The sequence below is a fragment of the Protopterus annectens genome, chromosome 7.part0, assembly GCF_019279795.1.
Source record: "Protopterus annectens isolate FY-2018-M chromosome 7.part0, PAN1.0, whole genome shotgun sequence".
Lineage (NCBI taxonomy): Eukaryota > Metazoa > Chordata > Ceratodontiformes > Protopteridae > Protopterus > Protopterus annectens.
In genome coordinates, this window is record NC_056739.1 from 1,178,777,911 (window position 1) to 1,178,800,879 (window position 22,969).

Genomic DNA, 22,969 nt, shown 5'->3' on the forward strand with positions numbered 1-22,969 from the left:
GTAACTCAGAGCAGATCTGGGTGTTGATCTTGACATAGCTATAGAATGCTTTGTGGTTGTCCTTAGAATCAGTGCTAATCTTGTTTTCATAGCTAGCTTTGGAGGATCTTATAAGGGATCTCGGCTTCTTACTGAGGCTGACCAAGGAGCTCCTCCACTCATGGGATTTTACTCTCTCTTGCAGCAATTTCTTCCTTCTGTTGTAGAGTTTGTTTATGGCAGGGGACCACCAGATTGGCTTCCTTTTTTTGGAGGATAGCATCTTGGTTCTGTTTGGGATAGCACGATCCATGCACTTGTGTAAGTGCTTATAGAGTGCATTTGTGTAGGATTCAGCAGTCGTAACTGTATTGTCCATCTGCATGGGTGTCATGAAGTTCGCCACTTCTGTCTTAAGCATGAAGTTGGCTTTGGAGAAATTTTTTACCATGGTTTCCTTAATGAGGGGTGGGGGCGGGATGTGGATATCTAGGGTGATTAGCTTATGGTAGAATCTGACCAACGAGGAGGTGACTTCAGGTGTGGAACACCGGTCACTCATGTTGGTAATGACTAGGTCTAGGATATTGTTGCCCCTGGTGGGGGTGTGGATAAGTTGATCCAAGGCATTGGAATTTATGAATTCCAGAAAGCGGTGAGTGAAGGAGTTAGTACATGAGTAGTTTTCCGAGTTAATGGTGGGGTAGTTGAAATCGCCCAGTATTAGGGTGTTTGGTTGAACCCTAATATTTTCCAGTATATCAAGAAAAGAGGAGTGGGATTCCTAGGGCATGGTGGGGGATCTGTAGCAAGCTACAATTTTGATTGCACTTAGAAAAGTTATAAAGAATGAAGCATCATAGAAGGGAAATCTCTCGGAACAAAAAAGAGGAGCAATTGCTGAGTTTTGAAGCGAAGGTAAAGGAATATTTGCATAATATGCTTGAGTTTAGAAAGGCTGCTGTTAAGCAAGTATTTTTGATAACTACAGTGCACAAAAACTCTTGGCACATTGATTTAGGCAACATAAGTTTAAAAAGGGTTGTTAACAGATCAAGGGACTCTGTGCCAAGAAACTAACCAGAGATCTTGTAGAGGTGTTAGAAAGATTTCAGAAATGTTGTACAAGTTTGCATAAATCAGAGGAATGTGAAAACCAAGAAAGGGTACAAACGAAAGCATTTATGGAACTATTAACCAAGCCAAGGTTATAAAAAGATGAAGCTCAATAATTAGTACCCAAGATAGGAAGGGGTGAGATAAAAAAAGGGAGAAAAGTGTTAAATATGTGGAAGGTTTTATTTAACAATGTTTTAAAAGGAGGGACAGTATCATATTTGAAGAAAGCTGCAGTGGCTGTATTTGAAGAAAGCTGCAGTGGCTGTATTACCAAAAGGTGGTAAAGACCCTTCAGACTCAGCTTCATATAGACACATTTCAGTTTTGAACCATAGTTATAAAGTGTTTAAATCTCTTCTAGTTAAGAGAATGGCAAAGATGTCTCCAGAATTGATATGGATCAGTGGGGTTTGTGGAGAGTAGCCTGACATCTTAAAACAGCAGTAGAACAATGATTATCCAGACGGCAGCTGAGAGTAGGAAAATACCACTATTGTTGATAGGTCTTGATGCATTAAAGGCATTTAATATAGGTATTTGTTATTTTATGAGTAAGGCATTGTTAGCGTTTGCATTCCCTAATAGAATAATAAGGTCAGTTAGGAGGATGTTTGAGGTGAAAGGGTTACTGTCTGACAAGATGTGTTTGGACAAAGGAACCATGCAAAGGTTTTCTCTTTCCACTTTTTGCTTTATGTGTTGAGCCATTGACAAAGAAAATAAAGGAATCATAAATTCAAGAACATAGCTGCTATGATAATCAAGAAAAGTTAGTGTTATTTGTCGATTATTTTATGATCTGAAGTAGTTAACTTAATTTGTGCATCAACCTATGGGTCTTCGGATCCATATCGGATCCGAGCCGGCAGTTTCCAACAGCATAGATCCGAGCTCCAAGCTCCTCCCCTACCCATAATCCCCTGCCAACCCTACCTGACCTCAGATCTGGTTTGCCGCGGTTTCATCCAGCAGCTCGATCACTGAGTTCCAGGCTTAGCATCTTTTTGTGAGAAAATTTTACCCTTTTTTCTCTCCTTTTTTTGTAAATTTAGTGTGCGTGTGTTGTGTACAAGTTTCCCTTTACCTGTTAATCTTCTTCATAGTTTTCCTTCCCCACCCTCGTTAGTGCGCTAGGGAGTGTGCTGTGTGTTGGGGCCTAGCATGTGTGTTTTCCTTTCAGTATGTCGGAGGCCCCAAAAGCTGTTTTTTCCAAGTGTACCGAGTGTGACCATAAGCTATCCCCGGCGGATTGCCACACTCGGTGCGTGTTGTACCTTGGGGTTGGACACTTGTCGTCAGGTTGCTCCATATGTGCGGCGTTCAACCCCAGGGCACTTAAGGATCTGAGGACTAAGCTGGTTCTGGCGGGACTGCCGCCCCCGGACTCGGCTTTGGCCTCCGGTCCCACAGTGGCTCCTGCCGCGGCTGCGGCTACTGCCACTCCTGCCTCCCTTCCTCTTGCCGGGACTCAACCACATGCTTTGGGCCAGGAGGATAGGGAGTCCAGGAAAGAAAAGCGGAAGGAGAAGCACCACAAGCAGCCTCTTCATCGGCCCCGCCGGCTAAGCGGTCTTCTCCCTCCAGGACTTCCGAGCCTTCCACCCCTTGGCTCCAGTCTCCTTCTTTTTCACCGGGACCGGAGGAGGAGGAGGCCTGGCCCCCGCCTCGGTGGCTTCATCCAGATCCACCCGAAGCCTGATGGATGCAGACTTGGACCGGATGATGAGACGATTCCTCCAGGCCCAGCTGCAGATGGGAGTGCTCCTGCCCCCCCCCCCCATTCGGGGGGGAGCTCGACACCTTTTTTTGCCCCAGGTGCTCCTTCTCTGACCCGCTTCCCGGGTTCGGAGTTTTTGGAGCCGGGTAGCGTCAGCACCTGGGGGGTGTCGGCGCCGACAATGCCCTCGAGTCTGTCGGGTCCCTTTTCTTCGGATCCGAACTCTCGGAGCCGAGAGCTGAGCTTCGGATCTGAGGGTCTCAGTGTGCCTTCGGCTCTGCCCAGGTCGGAGTATACTGGACCTTCGGATCCAACCGCGTCGGCTCCGGCCCCGATCTGCCCGTCGGATCCAAGGGGGAGGGTCTGCTCTCAGATCCGAGAGAGAACGGCTCTCCTTCGGCATTCGACGTAGTGGAGAGGGTTCTGTCGAGGGATTCCAGACTCCCGGCCTTGGCTACGGCTCCACCCTGCACCCCATCTCAGATGGGTCCGACTTCTGTCAGCCAGTCCCAGGGACAGCCTGCTCCGACGTCCCAGGTAGTTCCGTTGGAACATGACGTTGCTGGTGAGGTCTCCTCGGACAGCCCCCCCGAGGAGATTCCTCACAAGCGCAAGTGCAAGAGGAGGCACTTGGACTCCCCTGAGTCCTTGACCGAGGACACAGATTTGGAGGAAGGGGAAGGTTCCCCAAGATCACTCCCTGAGGACGTCTCATTTGGAGACATCATGGAGATGCTCAGGATTAGGGGGGGTGGTCTGCCCCAAAGCCTACCTCAGACGAATCTGTGTTCCTGGAGGCATTTGAAGCAGGCCCGTCTACCTCTTGGGTGTCCCCTCCAGCTGACCCCCTGGTAGATCTGATCACTACTAGGGCGTGGAAGGAACCGGACACTGTGGAGCCAGTCCCAAAAAGACCTGACAAAATACTTAGTCCACCCTTCGACAGATCTGACTGGAGTAAGGGAACCCCTGTAGATGCCATGTTGGTGGCGGCGGCCACTAAAAGGGATTTAGCCCAGGAGAGTCCCTCTGTCCATCCTCCAGACAAGGAGTCTTGGTTGATGGATCGATTAGGGAAGCGGGTTTTTAGTTCAGCTACCTTCTCAGTGAGGTCACTGAACTACATGGCACATGTCATACGACTGCAGCGAGACCTTATCAAGGAGTATGGCGCGCCGCCCCCGGAGTCCTTGTCGGCAGAGGACAAACAGTTGTACTCTTCCTGAATGGCCACTCTTAGGTCTATCTCGAATACCTCTATGCGGCTACTGTCCCATGCCACGGAAGGGGCCGCTAGAGCTAGCGGAGCAGGCGTCTGTATGAGGCGACAGGCCTGGCTCCGCCACTGTGATTTTGTGGAACTCTTTAAGGCGTCTTTCGCTAATGCCTCTTTCGATGGTTCTGCCCTTTTTGGCAAAACCGTACGCGATACCTTGGTCCAGAGCGAGAAGGATGGGAAGACATTGTCTGTGTCGGAGTCCGCTTCTCTGCTCCCCAGAGGTCCTTTTCCAAGCACCAAAAGGGACAGAAGAAGATGTGGTTCCGGAAGTCGCAACAGCCCTGTTTCGCTCCTGACCCCCAGTCCTTCTGCGGCAGAGGAGGACAGGGTGGATGCCGCCCTAGAGGCAGAGGGGGCCCGAGGAACTTTGGGTCCAGAGAACCATTCTCTGACCGGCCCACGCAACAGCCCTGAAGGGTTACCCGACTGCTCCACTCTGGAGGCAGTTGGGGGGCGCTTCTCAAGGCACCTAGCAGCTTGGGAGTCCATCACGACCGACCGCTGGGTGCTTCACATCATTTCCAGAGGTTACCAGATCCCTTTCTCCCATTTCCCTCGCAATACCAGACACCTCTCCGACGTCCGACCCGAGCAGAGGGAGGCCCCAGCTGCGGAAATCCAGCGGCTGCTAGAAAAAAGAGCCATCCAGCACATCCCCCCCAGACCAGTGGTGTCAAAAAAGACGGGGGACTTCAGACCGATCCTCGACCTATCCCTCTTGAACCTATCAGTAACCAAGGAAAAGTTCTGGATGGTCACTCTTCAATCCATTTTCCCCCTCCTGCGGGAGAATGACTGGATGTGCTGTATAGACCTCAAGGATGCGTACTACCACATTCTGATGGACAGACGATCCAGGAGGTTTCTCCGCTTCCGGCTAGGAGCCAGCCATTACCAGTTCAGGGCCCTTCCCTTTGGTCTCACCACAGCCCCCAGGGTGTTCACCAAAGTTCTGTCGGTGATAGCAGCCCACCTGCGACTGCAGGGCATTCAGGTTTTCCCATACCTAGACGACTGGCTCCTGACCGCCCCCACAAGGCATCTACTCTGCGCAGCCAGAAACTCCTTTCTTCACCTAGCGGCCCGGCTGGGGATTACTATCAACATAGAGAAATCTTCCCTTTCTCCAACTCAAACCATAGATTTCATCGGAGCAAGGTTGGACACAAACAGGCGTCTAGCCCTCTTAACTCCAGACAGAGTGCGGACCTTAAGACTCCATGTGCGGGCCATCCTCCTACCCCAGGCACCCCTGGCGAAATTGGTCCTGAGGGCTTTGGGTTCGATGGCGGCCACCATCAACCTGTTGCCGATGGCGCGTCTGAACATGAGAGTCCTGCAATGGACTCTCCAAGTTCAGTGGTCTTTTCTGCAATTCCCTCTGTACCACCCTATTCCCCTCAGCAGGGTTTGCAAAGAGGCCCTCTTATGGTGGCTCCAATCCCTTGACCTCCAGAAGGGGCGCCCCTTTTCTATGTCCCCTCCCCTAACAACGGTGACCACGGATGCCTCTCACCTCGGGTGGGGGGGGGCATTGTGTGGGCAGGACATTCCAAGGCACGTGGAACAGCATGGAGACCTCTCTGCATATAAATGTCCTAAAGATGAGGGCGGTGCTTTTGGCGTTGCAAGCACTACAGAGCTTTCTTCCCATAGGAACGATTGCAATCCAGACGGACAACATGGCAGTAGTCTGGTATATCAACAAACAGGGAGGAACCAGGTCTTATCCCTTTTGTCGAGAGGCCATGAGAGTGTGGGAATGTGCGATTTCCACCAACCGCTTTCTCATAGCGACACACATTCCGGGATGGTCCAACATTTAGCAGACAAGTTGAGTCGCACCATCCTCTCGCCGTACGAGTGGTCTCTGAACCCAAAAGTAGCGAAGCAGATATTCTCCACTTGGGGTCAACCTTGTTGCGATCTTTTCGCCTCTCCTTCAAATGCGAAATGCAACGACTACTTCGCTCTAATTCCCCCACCAGGGGAATCCCCACGAGACGCTCTGGTGCATGCTTGGCCCCCCGGTCTCCTTTATGCTTATCCTCCTCTTCCGCTGATGTTGAAGTTTCTTCAGAAAGCCAGTCGGTTGCAGAACAAGATAATCCTCATTGCCCCATTCTGGCCTCGCCAGGCTTGGTTCTCGTATCTTTGGTCTCACCTAGTGAATCCTCCCTGGATTCTGGATCCCATTCCGGATCTCATAACCCATCCATTGGATCTTCCGACCCCGAATCTGGACAGCCTCAAGCTCACGGCTTGGTTGATCCAGTTCCAAGGTTAGCTAGGACTCCCGGTATCTCTTCCCAGGTCAAAGCTATTCTGGTGGCGGCGCATAAGCCATCCACCAGAAACGTCTATTTTGGCAAATGGAAATGTTTTTCTATTTGGGTGGAGCGCAGAGATCCAGATCCTTTCACAGCTGCATTGCCTGCGGTGTTAGATTTCCTATCAGGACTCTTCGATCAGGGCGCCAGTTCCTCTACAGTCAAGGTTCAGTTGGCCGCTATCTCTCACTATCACGTAGGAAGCGACCTTGGACCGTTGATCTCCTCCAAGTTATGCAAGACCTTTCTGAAGGGTAACTTCTTACTCAGACCCCCTGTGAAGGAAGCAGTCCCTCCTTGGGACTTAACTTTGGTATTGCAGGCACTTACAGCCCCTCCCTTTGAACCTGCAGCTTCAGTAGATCTAAAATTCTTATCATGGAAAACTGCCTTTCTTGTAGCTATCACCTCAGCACGAAGGGTTTCCGGAATTCAAGCCCTTTGTGCAAAACCACCTTATTTGTCCTTCCACAAAGACAGAGTCTACCTCAGGACCAATCCCTCCTTTCTTCCAAAAATTGCATCCGAATCGAATATTAATCAGTCCATTAACCTACCAGTTTTTTTTCCCAACTACCAAAACAAAGGGGAACATAAGTTACATCTGTTGGACCTGCACAGACAACTGCGCTTTTATTTACACAGAACAGCTGGTCATAGGCAATCAGATCAGCTGTTCATTTCCTTTGCCAAATTTAACTTAGGAAAGGCTGTTTCCAAAGTCACACTGTCCAGATGGATTTCTCAGTGTATTCTGTTGGCATATGAAAGTACTGGTCGGCTCGCACCTCTAGGAGTTCATGCCCACTCTACCCGGTCTGTCTCTACCTCGGCAGCCTTTCGTTCTCGACTCTCGGATGATATCTGCTCAGCAGCAACATGGGCTTCGTCTCATACCTTCATTAATCACTACAAGCTGGATATTGTCTCCAGAGGGAGAGCATCATTTGGCTCTGCAGTGCTCCGGAACATCCTTCCTTGAGGACCACCCAAGATTTAGGTAGCTGGGGACTCTGTCCCATAGGTTGATGCACAAATGAAGTTAACTACTTCAGATTAAGAAGTTATGTACTCACCATAACGTTCCATCTGAGTAGGTAAACTTCATTTGTCAGCAACAGACCCCCCTCCGTCCCCCTGACCTTCGGATGTTCGAGATGTTACCTTCCTTATGGCAAGGGTATGTAGCTAGTTTTGCGGGTGATTTTTGTATGCTTATCTAGCTATGGGGAAACTCGATCTGAGGTCAGGTAGGGTTGGCAGGGGATTATGGGTAGGGGAGGAGCTTGGAGCTCGGATCTATGCTGTTGGAAACTGCCGGCTCGGATCCGATATGGATCCGAAGACCCATAGGTTGCTGACAAATGAAGTTTACCTACTCGGATGAAACGTTATGGTGAGTACATAACTTCTTATTTTAGTTTATAAATCAAGAAAATCACACTTCAGTTTTGTGAAATGCTTTGGCACAGTTTGTAGGATATAAGAGAAGACAAAACAAAGGCTATAATGATAAACAATGTATTCACACACAAATTGGTTCAGCAAAACCTATATCAGTGGAGGCTTCTACTATGAATGAACGAAAGTTAATGCACCTAGGATCAAAATTCACGAACTGCATTCACCAAAAACATTTGGCTGAAATGCACTTTTTATTGTTTTGTGGGGGTGGGGGGGCAAGCCCACCTCCTCCATTGTGGGGCCAAGCCTCTCACATACCCGAAAGTATATGTATATATGTATATATATATATATATATGTATATATATATATATATATGTATATATGTATATATATATATATATATATGTGTGTGTGTGAACTCAGATGTCCGCTACTCAAAATTAGGGTGAAATTCCCCCTAAAATGGAATCACTTCTGACACAACTAACAGAGTGATTTCCTCTAAAGGAACTGCAACTGTTGGCAAATTGAAGCTTGAGCATTCAAAGCTCAAGATCTCAACCTTCGACAACCAGGAGGGCAGCGTCTTTGTGGACATGTTCAGATAAAGTATTTAGATATATAGATTAATGAAGGCTTCTATTATGGCAGCTAAGGATATTTGAGAAGAGACTAAAAAGACAATACAAAAATTGAGTACTGATAGTAAGATACAAGTAATGTAAAGGTTTCTAGTCCCTTTACTTTTATCTGCAGATCAAACATCTTTTATCAACCAGACAAGAAACTGTGGACCATAATTAATAAAGAGGCGAAGGAATTTATTTGGAGGAGAAGAGGGCAAGATTTAAGTGGGGTAAGCTCATTCTGGGTCCATAGAACAAGGTACTTTAGGATTACCTGATATGAAGGGATACTTTAGAGGTACACAGTTGAGGATCATATACACAACACAAGAAAAAGGGTATAAATCAAAGTGGAACAGCATTATGATAAAACAGAAGGGGGGGGGTCAAGAAATAAAGAGAAAATAGAATTTTGGATGAAGGCCCTTCGGGGGAATAAGAACAACTATACCAAATGTATTTATTAAGTAGCAGAAGATATGCTAAGAACTAAGCTAACATGGGAAATAAAAGAGGAGGTTTTATCAGCAGGACTAAAGGTAAGTAGGGGTGTCAAAAATAGGCAGGACTAGAATTTATTGGGGAAAATTAACAAAGGAACCAAGGTATTGGAAGCAAATAACTATGGACAGAAAGGTAATAGAATGGGATGAGGGCAAGTAGAAGTTTGGACTGCATATTAGAGACTGCTTTCCCTACCAGGGATTGATAATAGATTGTGGGTGAAGAGAAAGATATAGTGGAATGCTAAGTGAAAAATCAGCCTGCTTGAGTTTTTTTTTAATTGAGTCTAGAACAGAAGCTGACTATAAAAATGGGATAATTAGTAGAGCATATAAAATATTGCATGAAAACTGTAAGAATCAGAAGTTGTTAAAAAATTGGGAAGAGAGACTTGAAAGGTAATTTACAAAGGGGCAAAAAGAGGACTTATGTCTGGCTCTCAAATATGCAACAGAGTCCAGAAGGTTTAGGATTTTGCATGGAAACTTTTTACATCAGCATTTTTATGCCTCAGTCAGACTTCAGGTAATTTTTTCCTCCTGTAGATATCAAATGCTGAAGTTTTTGTGAGAAAGAAAGAGGCAATTGGGAACATACTTTTGGGAATGCATCAAACTGGCAGATTTTAAAATTTCTCTACAGAGTACTTTGTCGAAAATGTTGAGGGATTAAATGATTGTAACTAAGGAAATTATTCTTTTAAGCTGGCATGAAAAATCTGACTTGCCTAGGTATATTAAGACCTTGCTAAGTTGAAATCTGTTGGCTGCCAAAACTGCAATTACTAGAAGATCAAAGTCTAAACCAGCCACAAATGAAGTATTGACTATTGTAAAGTAGATGAAAGGATTGGAGGTGGGTTCTTTAGAAAAGAGAAAAGCAACAAGTTGCATAGAAATTAATGGAGTTTGTTGAACAATACATGCAGAATAATGTTGAGGAGCAGAAGTGAAATTTAACGGAAGGCTAGACTTGAGCAGTTTATATAATGTTTGTGTAAGTGATTATTGTTAAACAAGAAAACTCGTGTAATGCATGAAGTTAATAAAAATGTTTAAAAATGCTTTTCTTTTCTATGATTGCACTTATTCATGTCATTATTTAATGTTTGAAGTTAGTAAAAGTGATTAAAACACTGTTCAATTATTGTATGGGTTTTAGGAAAATTATTTAAGAGAAGAACCTGATAAAATAATAAGTATGTTGTGAAACATTTGACCAGAAAGAACAAAGGAAGTTTTTGTTTTAATAAAAATGAAACAACATGGAATTTGTAGAGAAGTGATTTTTTGTTTGTGGAACAAAGGATGGGGAGGATAAAGAGTTAATCTTGTTTTGTTATTTTTGTTTGTAATGCATATAAAAAGTGGGTCTTTACAGTATGTCTGTAGTACAAGTATGGTATGAATTATTAAATACATTTTAAGAACCCTTACTATTTTTGTAAACTTTTCAATAAGAAGTAGGACATCAGAGATGTGATTAAAATGTTTGGGTCATAAAGGGTAGAGTGAACAGTAGCATCTTTTATTTTTATTTGTTGATTTTTTAATTGAAATATATTTCCGTATTTATACGTATTAACTTGTGAAATAAGTATTTAAGAGCCCCTACTTTTTTTCAAAACTTGTATAAAAAGTGGAATATTAGGGATGGGGGGATAAGGGAAAATGAATTGAGTAATGAGATGCATTATTTTTCTTTACCTTTTTTTCTTAATTGAATTTTCCCTTATTTTACATATGTATAGATTATTTTGGGTGGCACAGTGATGCAGTGAAGTTCTCCAGATCAGATCTCAGCTTGGGTGCATTTTCTATGGCATCTGCATGTCCTCACTTTGTGTGAGTTCCTATGGCTATGCCAGTCAGTGTCTCTGAATTCTCTGTAAATGTTTGTGCGCCTCTGAGATAAAGAAGGACAGTCTTGGCAATCTAATTATATTACCTGCTTAACTAGTAATGTTAGGTGAGACCTGACAGCACTAGTTGGAAGTATGTTTTTATTATATGTATATGTATGTACATATATATATGTGTGTGTGTATGTGTGTATATATTTATATATATATTTATATATATATATATATATATATATATATATATATATATATTTGTAATAAAGTATCCTTGCTCTTTTCAATAAGTGTTTTGAAATCATTTACATTTGTTTGAGCTGCTACTAAATGAAGCAGATGGTACTTAGGTTTACTATCTCGTCTGACTTAGTTATTTAGATTGATGTTTCATTGATGTCCTTCAAGGATGCATCTGCAGTCCTTACAAATGGGTTGTCCTGTCGTCAGGCAGCCCTTCGGTCGGCCGGATTCCAAAGTCTGGGTCTGGCCTCGGCTGGTGTCGCACTTCACCCGACGTCATCTCTGCTGGTCTGCGGGTATAAAGGCATCAGCCGACGCCATTTTCCTCAGTCTTTCTTGCTGCGTGGCGCCCGAAGCAGAAGCTGTTCGCAAGTGCCGGTCGGTCAGATCCAGAGATTACTACTACCGAATACTACTTCGAAGACTTCTAAAAAGCTAAGTACCCCGTTGGGGACTCTTTCTTGCCTCAGCCGATGTCAGAAAAAGTGAATAAGTGTTTAACTTGTGGGAAACAAATACCTCATAAAGATTTCCACTCTTACTGCTTACCTTGTTTAGGCCCAGACCACGACGTAGCAGCCTGTTTAGCCTGTGCTTCCTTCAACCGACAAACGCTTAGGCGTCGGTCGGAGTTTGCTGAACAGTTTTTCGGCTCAGATTTTGCGTACATTATGCCGTCGGATCCTCCGGCTTCTCAAATTGTTAAGAAACGCAAAGAAAAAGACCGACACTCGCGGTCCGCGGTTTCGGCCGAAACCACGGTTAAGCAAACAGCGAGTGTCTCGGTTTCGGCCGAAACCGAGCAAACGGGTCAATCTTCAGCCGAATCCATGACTACTACCGAGGCCCCTGCTACCCTAGTTGAATCGGCCTCTGAAGTTTTGCCTACTAATGTGGTTTCTCTAGAATTATCGGACACCGTCCCTTTGGATGTCTCTACCCCAGCACGTGGTGCTGGTAGGCCTCCTGCAGCCATGTCTATAAAGGCCTTTGCCAGGGCTAAAGCAGCCAAAACTGCTAAGTCTGTGTCTGTTAAGCCCCCCTCTCACAGGCCCAGTTCCAGTTCCCAAATGTTTACTCTGGCAGAGGATCTCATCTCTTTAATAAGGGGATCCCAATCTCACCAGAAAAGAGACCTAGAGCAGAGCCCCCTGAGCCAGTGTCCTCAGATGACTCTTCTAATGATTCAGACAATTCAGACCATCCAGAGGCTCCTTTTTCTACTTATGAAGATTCCGATGCTGAAGAATCTATACCTTCTGCCTCTCCACCAGAGGAATTTTCCTTTGGGGAAACCTTACATGCCATGAGAGAGCAATTCCAATGGCAGGGACAAGATTTCTCAGACTCAAGAAAAAGGCTTAGGACCTTTCTACATTTACCGCAACATAGGCCCTTAGCTATACCTCCAGTTCTTCCTGTTGTGTATGATGCATTCAATGATGCTTGCACTGCTCCTGATACTTTACCTCCAGCCCCTGCCAAGCCCGATAGGTTTTACAGGGTACCGGACACTCATCACCACTTATACAAGGCTCCTCTTGCAGATCCTGAGACTATCTCCCAGGGGCCTAAGGCAGTAGCCTCGACCTCAGCGAAAAACCCTCTCCCTTCTGAAAGGGAATCCAGGTCCTTAGAGAGATGGGGTAAAAAAGTATACACCTCTGCTACTCTCTCAGCTAGAGCTTTGAACTGTCAGTTTCACATGATCCAATACCAAGAGTTTATGCTTGATCAGTTAACTAAGAAACTGTCCTCTGATGATTCCTTAGATAAGAAATATGTTTTAGAAATGGTGAATAACATTCAGCAGGTTAGTAACCATTCTTTAAAATGTGGCTATGATGCACTGGAGGCTTCATTTAGATCAGCCATGACTGGCACAGTTATAAGAAGGCATGCATGGTTGAAAGAGCAGGTCTTGCGGATCATGTTAAAACAAAGCTATTAGATGCTCCTATGGATAAGGTCAGTCTATTTGGTCCTCCTGCCCAACAAGTAATGAAGAAAATGGAAGAGAAGGCAAAATCTGTACAAACAGTTAAAGATTTCTTACAGGTTCAGCCCCCAAGGTTTAGCAGGAACTGTCCTTCCAAAAATTGGTCCTTTCCAGACTCCTCTAAATCTCAGAGAGGCAGAAATAGACGTTCCAGAGGCAGAAATCAATCCAGAGGAGGTGCCTACAGAGGACGTCAGTGGCAAGGCAATAACCAACGAGGCACAGACACAACCACTACCACTGCAACAGGGCAATCACAGTGACTTGGTTCTGACACCGCCTACCAGGGAACAAATAGCAGTACCTTTAGGCGGAAAGTTAGCCTTATTTTCAAAAAACTGGCACTATATCACAAGAGACAAGTGGATTTTGCAAACTATAGACCAAGGCTACAGGTTCCATTTCCACACCTTACCAGTAAAAGGTGGAATGCCAAACCTACCACCAAATCAAAAGACAGAAGCCCTAAAACAAATAGCTCAATTAATAAAGATGAGAGCTGTGGAAAGGGTACCACCTACAGAACAGGGCAAAGGATTTTACTCCAGACTTTTCCTAGTACCAAGAAAAGAGAAAAATTGGAGACCTATTCTCGACCTGTCCGCTTTAAACACATTCATCATTGTTCCAAAATTCAAAATGCTGACCCTACAGCAACTTCTTCCCATGCTGGGCAAGGAGTGTTGGCTGGTAACTCTAGATCTCAAGGAGGCATACCTGCACGTCCCCATACGACCAAATTGCAGAAGATACCTCAGATTTCTTGCAGGATCAGAGCATTATCAATTCTCAGCATTGCCCTTTGGCTTATCTACTGCGCCCAGAGTGTTCACGAAATGCCTGGCATCAGTAATCGCTCATTGCAGGCTACAAGGAATCCAAATTTACCCATACCTGGACGACTGCCTGATACAAGCGGACAACAAAAGCAAGCTGACACAAGACTTACAAAGAGTCATTTGCTTACTACAAGCCCTGGGATACACAGTCAATTTAAAAAAGTCAAGACTGATACCATCCCAAACAAGAACATTCTTGGGTGCAGAATTGGACACAGTAAAACAGATGGCATTCCTAACTGCAGAAAAACAAGAACAACTTCCTCTTTACTTCTTGGCATTAACAAAGCAGAACAAACTAACAGCAAGGAAAGTACTGCAGGCCTTGGGCTTCATGGCATCCTGCATAATCTTGGTCCCCCATGCCAGACTGCATATGAGAAAGCTACAGTGGTACCTAAAGAATTTATGGTCTCAACACAGGCACAGCTTAGAAACCGAAATACCACTAATCCCATGCCTGAAACAAGAATTCCTATGGTGGGCTCAAGCATGCCAGGCAAACCCAGGTTTGTCCTTCCACAACATTCAAGCAAGCCAAACCATCACAACGGACGCCTCAGACCTAGGTTGGGGGGCCCACATGTTGGACAAATGCATTCAAGGCTTATGGACTCCAGACCAGCTGCACCTGCACATAAATCAAAAAGAAATGCTGGCAGTAAAACTAGCAATCCAGAATTTCAGACCATTCCTCAAAGAAGGCCAATTGATGATAAGGACAGACAACACCACAGTTATGTGGTACATCAACAAACAGGGAGGCACTCACTCATACCCCCTATGCCGAATGACTCTGGACCTATGGAATATGGCTCTGAGCTACAACATTCAGTTACAGGCAATATTTGTACCGGGAAAAGAAAACATCCTAGCAGACATGTTAAGCAGAACTACCTCGGATGCTCACGAATGGATGCTACACCCGGACATCTTCAAGGCCATCACAAAGAAATGGGGAATGCCACAAATAGACCTATTCGCATCCCCACTCAATCACCAGCTCAAGAAATTCTGCACAAGGACATACCACCCACTTGCTTGGAAGGTGGACTCTCTATCCTTCAGTTGGAAAGGCCTGACAGCATATGCATTTCCACCTCTTCCTTTGATGCACAAGGTACTACTGAAAATCAAAGAGGAACGTCCAAGGATAATTCTGATAGCTCCAAATTGGCCAAGACAACATTGGTATCCATTGCTGAGGAGCATGTCTCGGGGGGAACGTGGACACTACCCCTGATTCCTTTGATGTTAACTCAGAGCGACTACAACATCCTGCATCCAAACCTGAAAACTCTGCAACTGACTGCCTGGAACATTACATAGGAGCATCTAACCCAGATTTATCCCAAAGGGTTAAAGACATTATCCTTGAGGCCCGCAGACCTTCAACAAGAAGGAACTATGCAGGAAAATGGAAAAGGTTTGTCATTTGGAGTACTGAAAGAGGGAAAGATGTGTCAAAGATAGATATTGCCAACATCCTGGAGTATTTGGCAGAGCTTCTCCATACAGGCCTGTCTTATTCCTCCATCAAGATACATGCATCAGCTATTTCTGCAGAATACAGCTTCAATCCCCCTGTCTTCTCACATCCTCTACTCAGGCAGTTCCTCAGAGGAATCAAGAATGTAAAACCTCCTAGGAAACCACCATTACCAGCATGGGACTTGAACTTTGTGCTAGAAAAATTGACACTCCCTCCATTCGAACCAGCAGCAACAGCAGATCTTCAACACCTATCCTGGAAAACTGCGTTCCTACTGGCAATTACTTCAGCAAGAAGGGTTTCGGAACTACAGGCCTTAATGGCAGTACAACCCTTCCTAATCTTCCATCAAGATAGAGTATCCATGAGAACTAATCCTACATTTATGCCTAAGGTGGTATCCAGAGTGTCTCTAAACCAGGCAATCCACCTACCTACCTTCTTCCCCAATCCACAGAACAGGGGGGAAAGACTGCTGCATACCTTGGATGTACACAGACAGTTGCGCTACTACCTGGACAGAACCAAGGGCAATAGAAAAACTGACCAGCTTCTAGTAGCTTATGCAACAGGAAGGGAAGGAAAAGCAATTTCCAAACAGACAATCTCCAAGTGGATAGGAAATTGTATAAGATTCTGTTACTCCTACCATGGAAAGCAAATTCCACAGAACATAAGGCCTCATTCTACAAGGGCTACAGCCACTTCCACAGCTTTCTTACGAGGAGTGGCTACCAAGGACATTATAGAGGCTGCTACTTGGACCTCCGTGCATACATTTGCCAAGCATTATAACTTACCTCTATACTCTAGATCCCGAGCAGGGTTTGCCACTGCTGTTTTGCAAGGGATCCTAACTACACCATAATACTTCTTCCTCCTCCCCTAGTTTGGCTATGGTATTCTACCCATTTGTAAGGACTGCAGATGCATCCTTGAAGGACATAGTACAGTTTTGTACCTACCATAAATGTAGATGTCCGAACAGGATAGCAACTGCAGTCAGGATTACCCTCCCTCCTTCCCCTCTGTGGTACTCCTAGGGTATTTACCCACCTAATAGCTAGCTGGGGGGGATCTCTTATGGTGTATTTGTTTGTATATATGTACATACATGCTTATTTTTTGTGTTTGCCTTCTATTTTTTTGGGAAACATTGGCATTTATCCAAAAATTTAGCTTACCAAGAGGGCAACTGGCATCTGGGGCAAGAAACACTGAGGAAAATGGCGTCGGCTGATGCCTTTATACCTGCAGACCAGCAGAGATGACGTCGGGTGAAGTGTGACACCAGCCGAGGCCAGACCCAGACTTTGGAATCCGGCCGACCAAAGGGCTGCCTGACGACAGGACAACCCATTTGTAAGGACTGCAGATGCTATCCTGTTCGGACATCTACATTTATGGTAGGTACAAAACTGTACTTTCTGAGTAGTTGATGCTAGACTGACTCTTACTCCATTATTCAAACTTTTAACATTTTAATTTCCTATGCACAAGGGTTGTATTTGGAAGTGAATTTTTGCGTAGTGTACTTTTTTGAGTCACTATGTTTTATGCAGTTATGTGCATATGTAGGTATGTCTAGAAGTGGCAGAAAGCTGAGTGGATTTTTTGTATATATAGAAAGTTTCAGTTGGCTTCCTCATCCTATTGACAGTCTGCTACAGTTTGTTTTATCAGCATATCTTGCTCCTTGTTGAGACAGGTTATAAGGATGTTTGCCTTTCTAAGTCAGGATCCACAAGGTGCTAACTGCTTTACCTGTGTTTTTCAGAGGAAGGATATCATGGATGAGCTGCTTAAGAGTCAGAAAGTTTTCTCTGAGAAGCTAAACCACCTGAGCCGCCGTCTAGCCTGGATCAATGCCACTATCTACTCTAAGGTAAATGACACACCCGTTATCACTGTAATGTGGCAATACCTACTATCAGTGATGGATTTTGTAGGGAAGCACAACATACATGTACAGATGTAAATATTCCATTCCTAAGTTATGTATCTTTGGTGTATCTCAAATATTGGACATTTAAAATACATAACGTTTCAGACCTCGGGTGACATCATTGATATTTTCCCTGTCAGAAACTGAAAACTTGACCTTTCTAATGATTTCATGAACAAAGACTGGATGCTAAACAAAAAAAAGTAGCAAAAATTACAAGTTTACTGACTGACTGCTTGGACAAATTAGAAATAACTGTGTGAAACAGGAGTGCATGCTGTTTTATATGCTTGATTTGAAATGAGGTTAGAAGGTGGCCTGAGAATTAAGGTCCTCTGAAAAAGATGGCAAGTTGGTCCAAAAAAGTGCATCTGTTATTGAAAACTGGAAACAGTACACCTTTGTGAAAACAGATTTTCAGGATCCATTTTTGCAAGATGACAACAGTAAACTCTAACATGCTGCAGATTGAACACTGTCTAACACCTCTTGTAGAAAAAACTATTACATGTAATCACATTATACACCGACTCACACACAACTATACAACACAAAGTCATACATTGTAATCCCTCACCCCTTCTAACATTTATATTCTGACTCTGAACTGCTCTTACCATGGAAGAAGGGGCATGACAGCTCTTGGAGCTTTCTGAATGTATGGCAAGTGCCAGCACACCAGAGAAAGCTATTAGAGCAGGATGAGGCCAAGCAGAAGTTTGGTCTGCAGGTTAGTGATTGCCATCCCTACCAGAGACTGATGTTAGAGTATAGACAAAGATAAAGGGATAGGGGATTCCTAAGTGAAAGACCAGTTCTGGTAGATGTTTTGAGTCTAGAACAGAAGCTGCTGTTAAAAAAGGGATAATTAGTACAGAATGTAAAACATTAAATGATAAATATAAGGATCAGTCAAAAGAGGTTAGAAATCATTGAAAAGAGAGATTGGAAAAACAATTTACAATGGAACAATGAAAGAGCATATGTATACTTTCCATGTATGCAGCAAAGTTTAGAAGGTTTAGGGGTTTTGTTTGGAAGTGTTTGCTTAGTTATTTTTTATACCCTAAGCAAACTTCAAAGAATTTTTCCTCCGGTAGATAGTAAATGCTGGAGGTGTGATGGGAAAGAGAGAGATAATACAAACAAACTAAATTCACAACACGAACCAGTAGATAAAATAGCAGTTCAATAACAATCCAACGGACCAAGCAAGTAATCCAATAAAAAGTTGAATCCAATGTAAGCGCTTTCGGCCGAGTCACCAGCCTTCTTCAGACATAAAACACACTGAAATAAAAGCATATATATATATATATATATATATATATATATATACACCCAAACTTGCCATGATTGAATAATAGCAACCAATTAATTAAATAAAACAATGAGCTGTTGGCTATTAACTATTTCAACTCCTAATATTATCTAAACACGAGTAAAACACATACAAACCGCATATTAAAAGCTCAATATACCAGTTAATAATAAATTGATATATTCGTAACAATTATAATATACATAAAATACCATGGATTCTATCTATTATAAGCTTTTAATTTTAAAAATTTTTAATTTTAAAACGCCGGTAAGCGATATTGAATCATTGAGTCCTGGAAACTCCGTTGCATTTAAAAGTTCTTTTAAATGCAACGGAGTTTCCAGGACTCAATGATTCAATATCGCTTACCAGCGTTTTAAAATTAAAAGCTTATAATAGATAGAATCCATGGTATTTTATGTATATTATAATTGTTACGAATATATAAATTTATTATTAACTGGTATATTGAGCTTTTAATATGCGGTTTGTATGTGTTTTACTTGTGTTTAAATAATATTAGGAGTTGAAATAGTTAATAGCCAACAGCTCATTGTTTTATTTAATTAATTGGTTGCTATTATTCAATCATGGCAAGTTTGGGTGTGTATATATATATATATATATATATATATATATATATATATATATATATATATATATATGCTTTTATTTCAGTGTGTTTTATGTCTGAAGAAGGCTGGTGACTCGGCCGAAAGCGCTTACATTGGATTAAACTTTTTACTGGATTACTTGCTTGGTCCGTTGAATTGTTATTGAACTGCTATTTTATCTACTAAAGAGAGAGATAACTTTTTTGAGAGTGTAATGAGGTAGCAGATTTTAAAACCTCTCTAGAGAGTACTTTGTTAGAAACATTGTGGGAGCAAATGGCTGTAACTAACAAAGTGATTCTTTTGAGCTAGCACACCGAATCTGAATTGCCTAAACATAGTAAAGCCTTATTAAATGTATTGCCATTGGCTACCAAACAAAAGCAATCATTAGAAAATGGAAATCAAAATCTAAACCAACTATAATTGAAGTATTGAATATTGTTAAATAGAAGAACTAGAAGTCGAATCTTTAGAAAAAAGGTGGGAGCACATGACATAGAAATAAATGGAATTTGTGGAAACAGTGCATGCAGAATAATGTTCAATAGGAGTGACATTTAAGGGAAGGCAGAAATAGAGCAATTTATGTAATGTTAGAGTGAGTGACAGTTGTTATAAAGAAAGAAAACATATGTAGTGTATATTGCATAAAAAAATATTTTTTTCCTGTTAATGTATGCATGCCTGTGTCTTAAGTGATAATTTAATGAAGGTGTTAAAATGCCAGCACACCAATTAAAATGCTTATAGGACGTTTAGAAAACTTTGACACTAGCAGTCATCACAACAGCTTATATACACTTCTGTTACTGCTGTACATCTTGGTGGCTGTGTTCCACCTTGTGGGGACACTTAGTGTAAGCATTCTGTGCTACACTGATAGACCATGGGCCTGGAGAGAGCATACTCCCATTGTACAGATGAATGGACTAGAAGATTCAGCATGCAGAGACAGCACACACTGGAACTTGGGGGAGCCACTGAATGGGAGATAGAGCACTCCACTAGAGTTGGTAGGCCACCCTGTAGAACGAGCAAGCTAGACTGCTCCCTATCACCTGATTCTGGCCTTCAGGAAACAAATTGGGCTGATAAAACTTCACGGGTAGAAGTGAGTGGGCTATATGGCTTTTGTGTAAGTCTAGAAATGCCTGTTTCCTGCCCCAGTGGAACAAATAAGCCATTTGGGTGCAATTATAGTAGCCATCAGATGAGGACCTGCAGGAAAGCAGAAAATAAAAATCCCTATACAGATTATCACAAGTAAGAATGCATGTTCATTTGAATACCATTCACGCAAAGATGTCATTCATATATACATGTACTTCCTCTTTCATTATTCTTCTTGCAAAGGTTTGATTCATATTTCTGGCATTTGCCAGGAAGTATGATTCTCCCAAGCATGATTGATTGTCATTAAGATTGAAGGATCATTCCTGCATTGTATTTGTAAATTGAAAGGATGTAGTTGCTGGAAAATATCCTTTTTCTGGCCGGGCTTAAAGAGTAGTTGGATACTTCACAGATAGTTAAAATAGTGACCTTCCCACATTCTGGCTTGTTAGCAAAAAGTCTGAGACTACAACATGAAAAATTCATTTTTTTTGTCACTGAAATGAACAGTCATCAACTTCATTGGGAGTCTGTTGGTTGTTTGGAGTCAAGACAAAGAGAGAGTGATGGTTACCCTTTTGGCTTTTTGCTTTTCTTTATGGATGTTCATCGTGTTACCCTGCTGCAGTCATCACACTTGGGTTATCCTACCGTCAGGCGGTCCCGCAGTCGGCCAGAATTCCAAAGTCTTGGTCCGGCGTCGGTTGCTGTCGCTTCTTTCCTGACGTCAGAGCGACAGGGGTATATCAGAGGCATCCGACGCCATTTTCTTCAGTCTTTCTTGCCGCGCGGTGCCCGAAGCAGAAGCAGTTCGCAAGTGCCGGTCAGCCGACACCTGAGATTTTCGAATCAAGTTTCAGTCCGAAGTCTTCAAAGCTAAGTACCCCGTTGGGGAACCTTTTCTTGCCTCAGTCCGATGTCAGAAAAAGTTAACAATTGCATTTCTTGTGGGAAGCAAATACCTTATAAGGACTTTCATTCCTTTTGTATACCTTGCCTAGGCCCAGACCACGACGTCACTGGTTGTCAGTTTTGTGCTAGGTTCAATAAGCGAACTATAAAACGTCGCTTTGATTTCGCACGACACTACTTCGGTAGGAAATTTAATTACACTATGCCGTCGGAGCAACCGACTACCGGCGTGCATAAAAAATGCAAGGATAGGGACAGGCAGCCTAGATCCAAGCCGGACTCCGAGGCCTCGGCTGGGCCGGTCGCTGGTCTTCAGTGAGGCGCCTACGCAGCCCCTGGCTACCGCTGAATCGGATTCCCCCAGCAGAAATTTCTAGGCCGATGCAGCCTTTTTCCTTAGGCCCAACCGACGACATCGCAGTAGGGGAAGCCGGCGCTGCAGAAACACCTTTGGTTTCTGAAGGTGTCTTCAGACCGACTACCCTCACCATTAAATCTTATGCTAAGCTTAAGACTCCTCTAAAACCAATAAAGCCTACACTTCAGTCTCCAGGTCAAGGCCCTATGCCTAACAAAAACAGATGCTTAAAATGGCTGAAGATTTGATTTCTTTGATCAGGGGTTCCCAACCCCCCCCCCCCCGACAAAAGGCCTAGACAAGAGGAGGGTTATGCCTCCTTTGATCAGGTGTCTGCTTCCTCAGGCTCCTCTGAGGAACAGGATTACTCCTTTCCCCCTTATGAAGATTCTGATGCTGAATACTCAATTCCCTCAGCTTCTCCCCCTGAAGACTACTCCTTTGGGGAAACCTTACACACCATGAGGTAACATTTCCACTGGGAAGGTCAGGACTACTCTGACTCAAAGAAAAGGCTCCGGGAGTTTCTTTTACTTCCCCAGCACAGACCTCTTGCTATCCCCCCTGTTTTGGACATAGTAGATGATGTTTTCTTAGACTCTAGTTTAAATCCAGATTCTCTGCCTCCTGCTCCAGCCAAACTAGATAGATACTATAGAGTGCCTGACTCTCACAAATTCCTTTACAAAAGCCCTGCTGCTGATCCAGAGACAATCTCCCAGGGTCCCAAAGGGGCTAAGGCTTCTTTGGCTAAAAATACTGTACCTTCGGAAAGGGACTCCAGAGAACTAGACAGGTGGGGACTCCAGAGAACTAGACAGGTGGGGGAAGAAGGTTTACACCTCTACTACTCTAGCTATGAGAGCACTAAATTGTCAATTTCACATGCTTAAATACCAGCAATTATTGTGTCTCAAATAAAACAAAAGATGGGCACGTTCCCTCAACAGTCTGAACTCAAGGAAATGCAAGATCTGTTGCATGCAGCTGAACAGGTGGGCAAACATACTTTACAATGTGGTTTTGATGCCTTGGAAGCTTCCTCCAGAGCAGCTGTTACTGGGTCTGTTATACGTAGGCATGCTTGGTTAAAGGAACAATCTCTGCCTGATCATGTTAAAGCAAAGTTACTGGATGTGCCCCTACAGCAGGATGTTTTATTTGGGGGTTAAAGCAGAGGAGGTTTTAAAGAAAATGGAGGATAAGGCAAAATCTATGCAGGCGGTCAAAGATTTCTTACAGGTACAGCCCCCACGCTTCAGCAGAAATTGGCCAACAAAAAATTGGTCCTTTCCAGCTTCTAACAGGCCA

The 22,969-nt window shown here is 43.7% G+C and overlaps 1 protein-coding gene across 2 annotated transcripts in view; it reads left to right on the forward strand.

Moving 5' to 3' along the window:
• RNF123 (ring finger protein 123) overlaps positions 1 to 22,969 on the forward strand; it is a 4,282,987-nt gene that overhangs the window by 1,876,141 nt on the left and 2,383,877 nt on the right. For both annotated transcript variants that reach the window (XM_044077780.1, XM_044077781.1), the window contains exon 26: positions 17,167 to 17,274. In XM_044077780.1, coding sequence (XP_043933715.1) covers positions 17,167 to 17,274 — 108 coding nt within the window. The remainder of the gene's footprint in view (positions 1 to 17,166; positions 17,275 to 22,969) is intronic.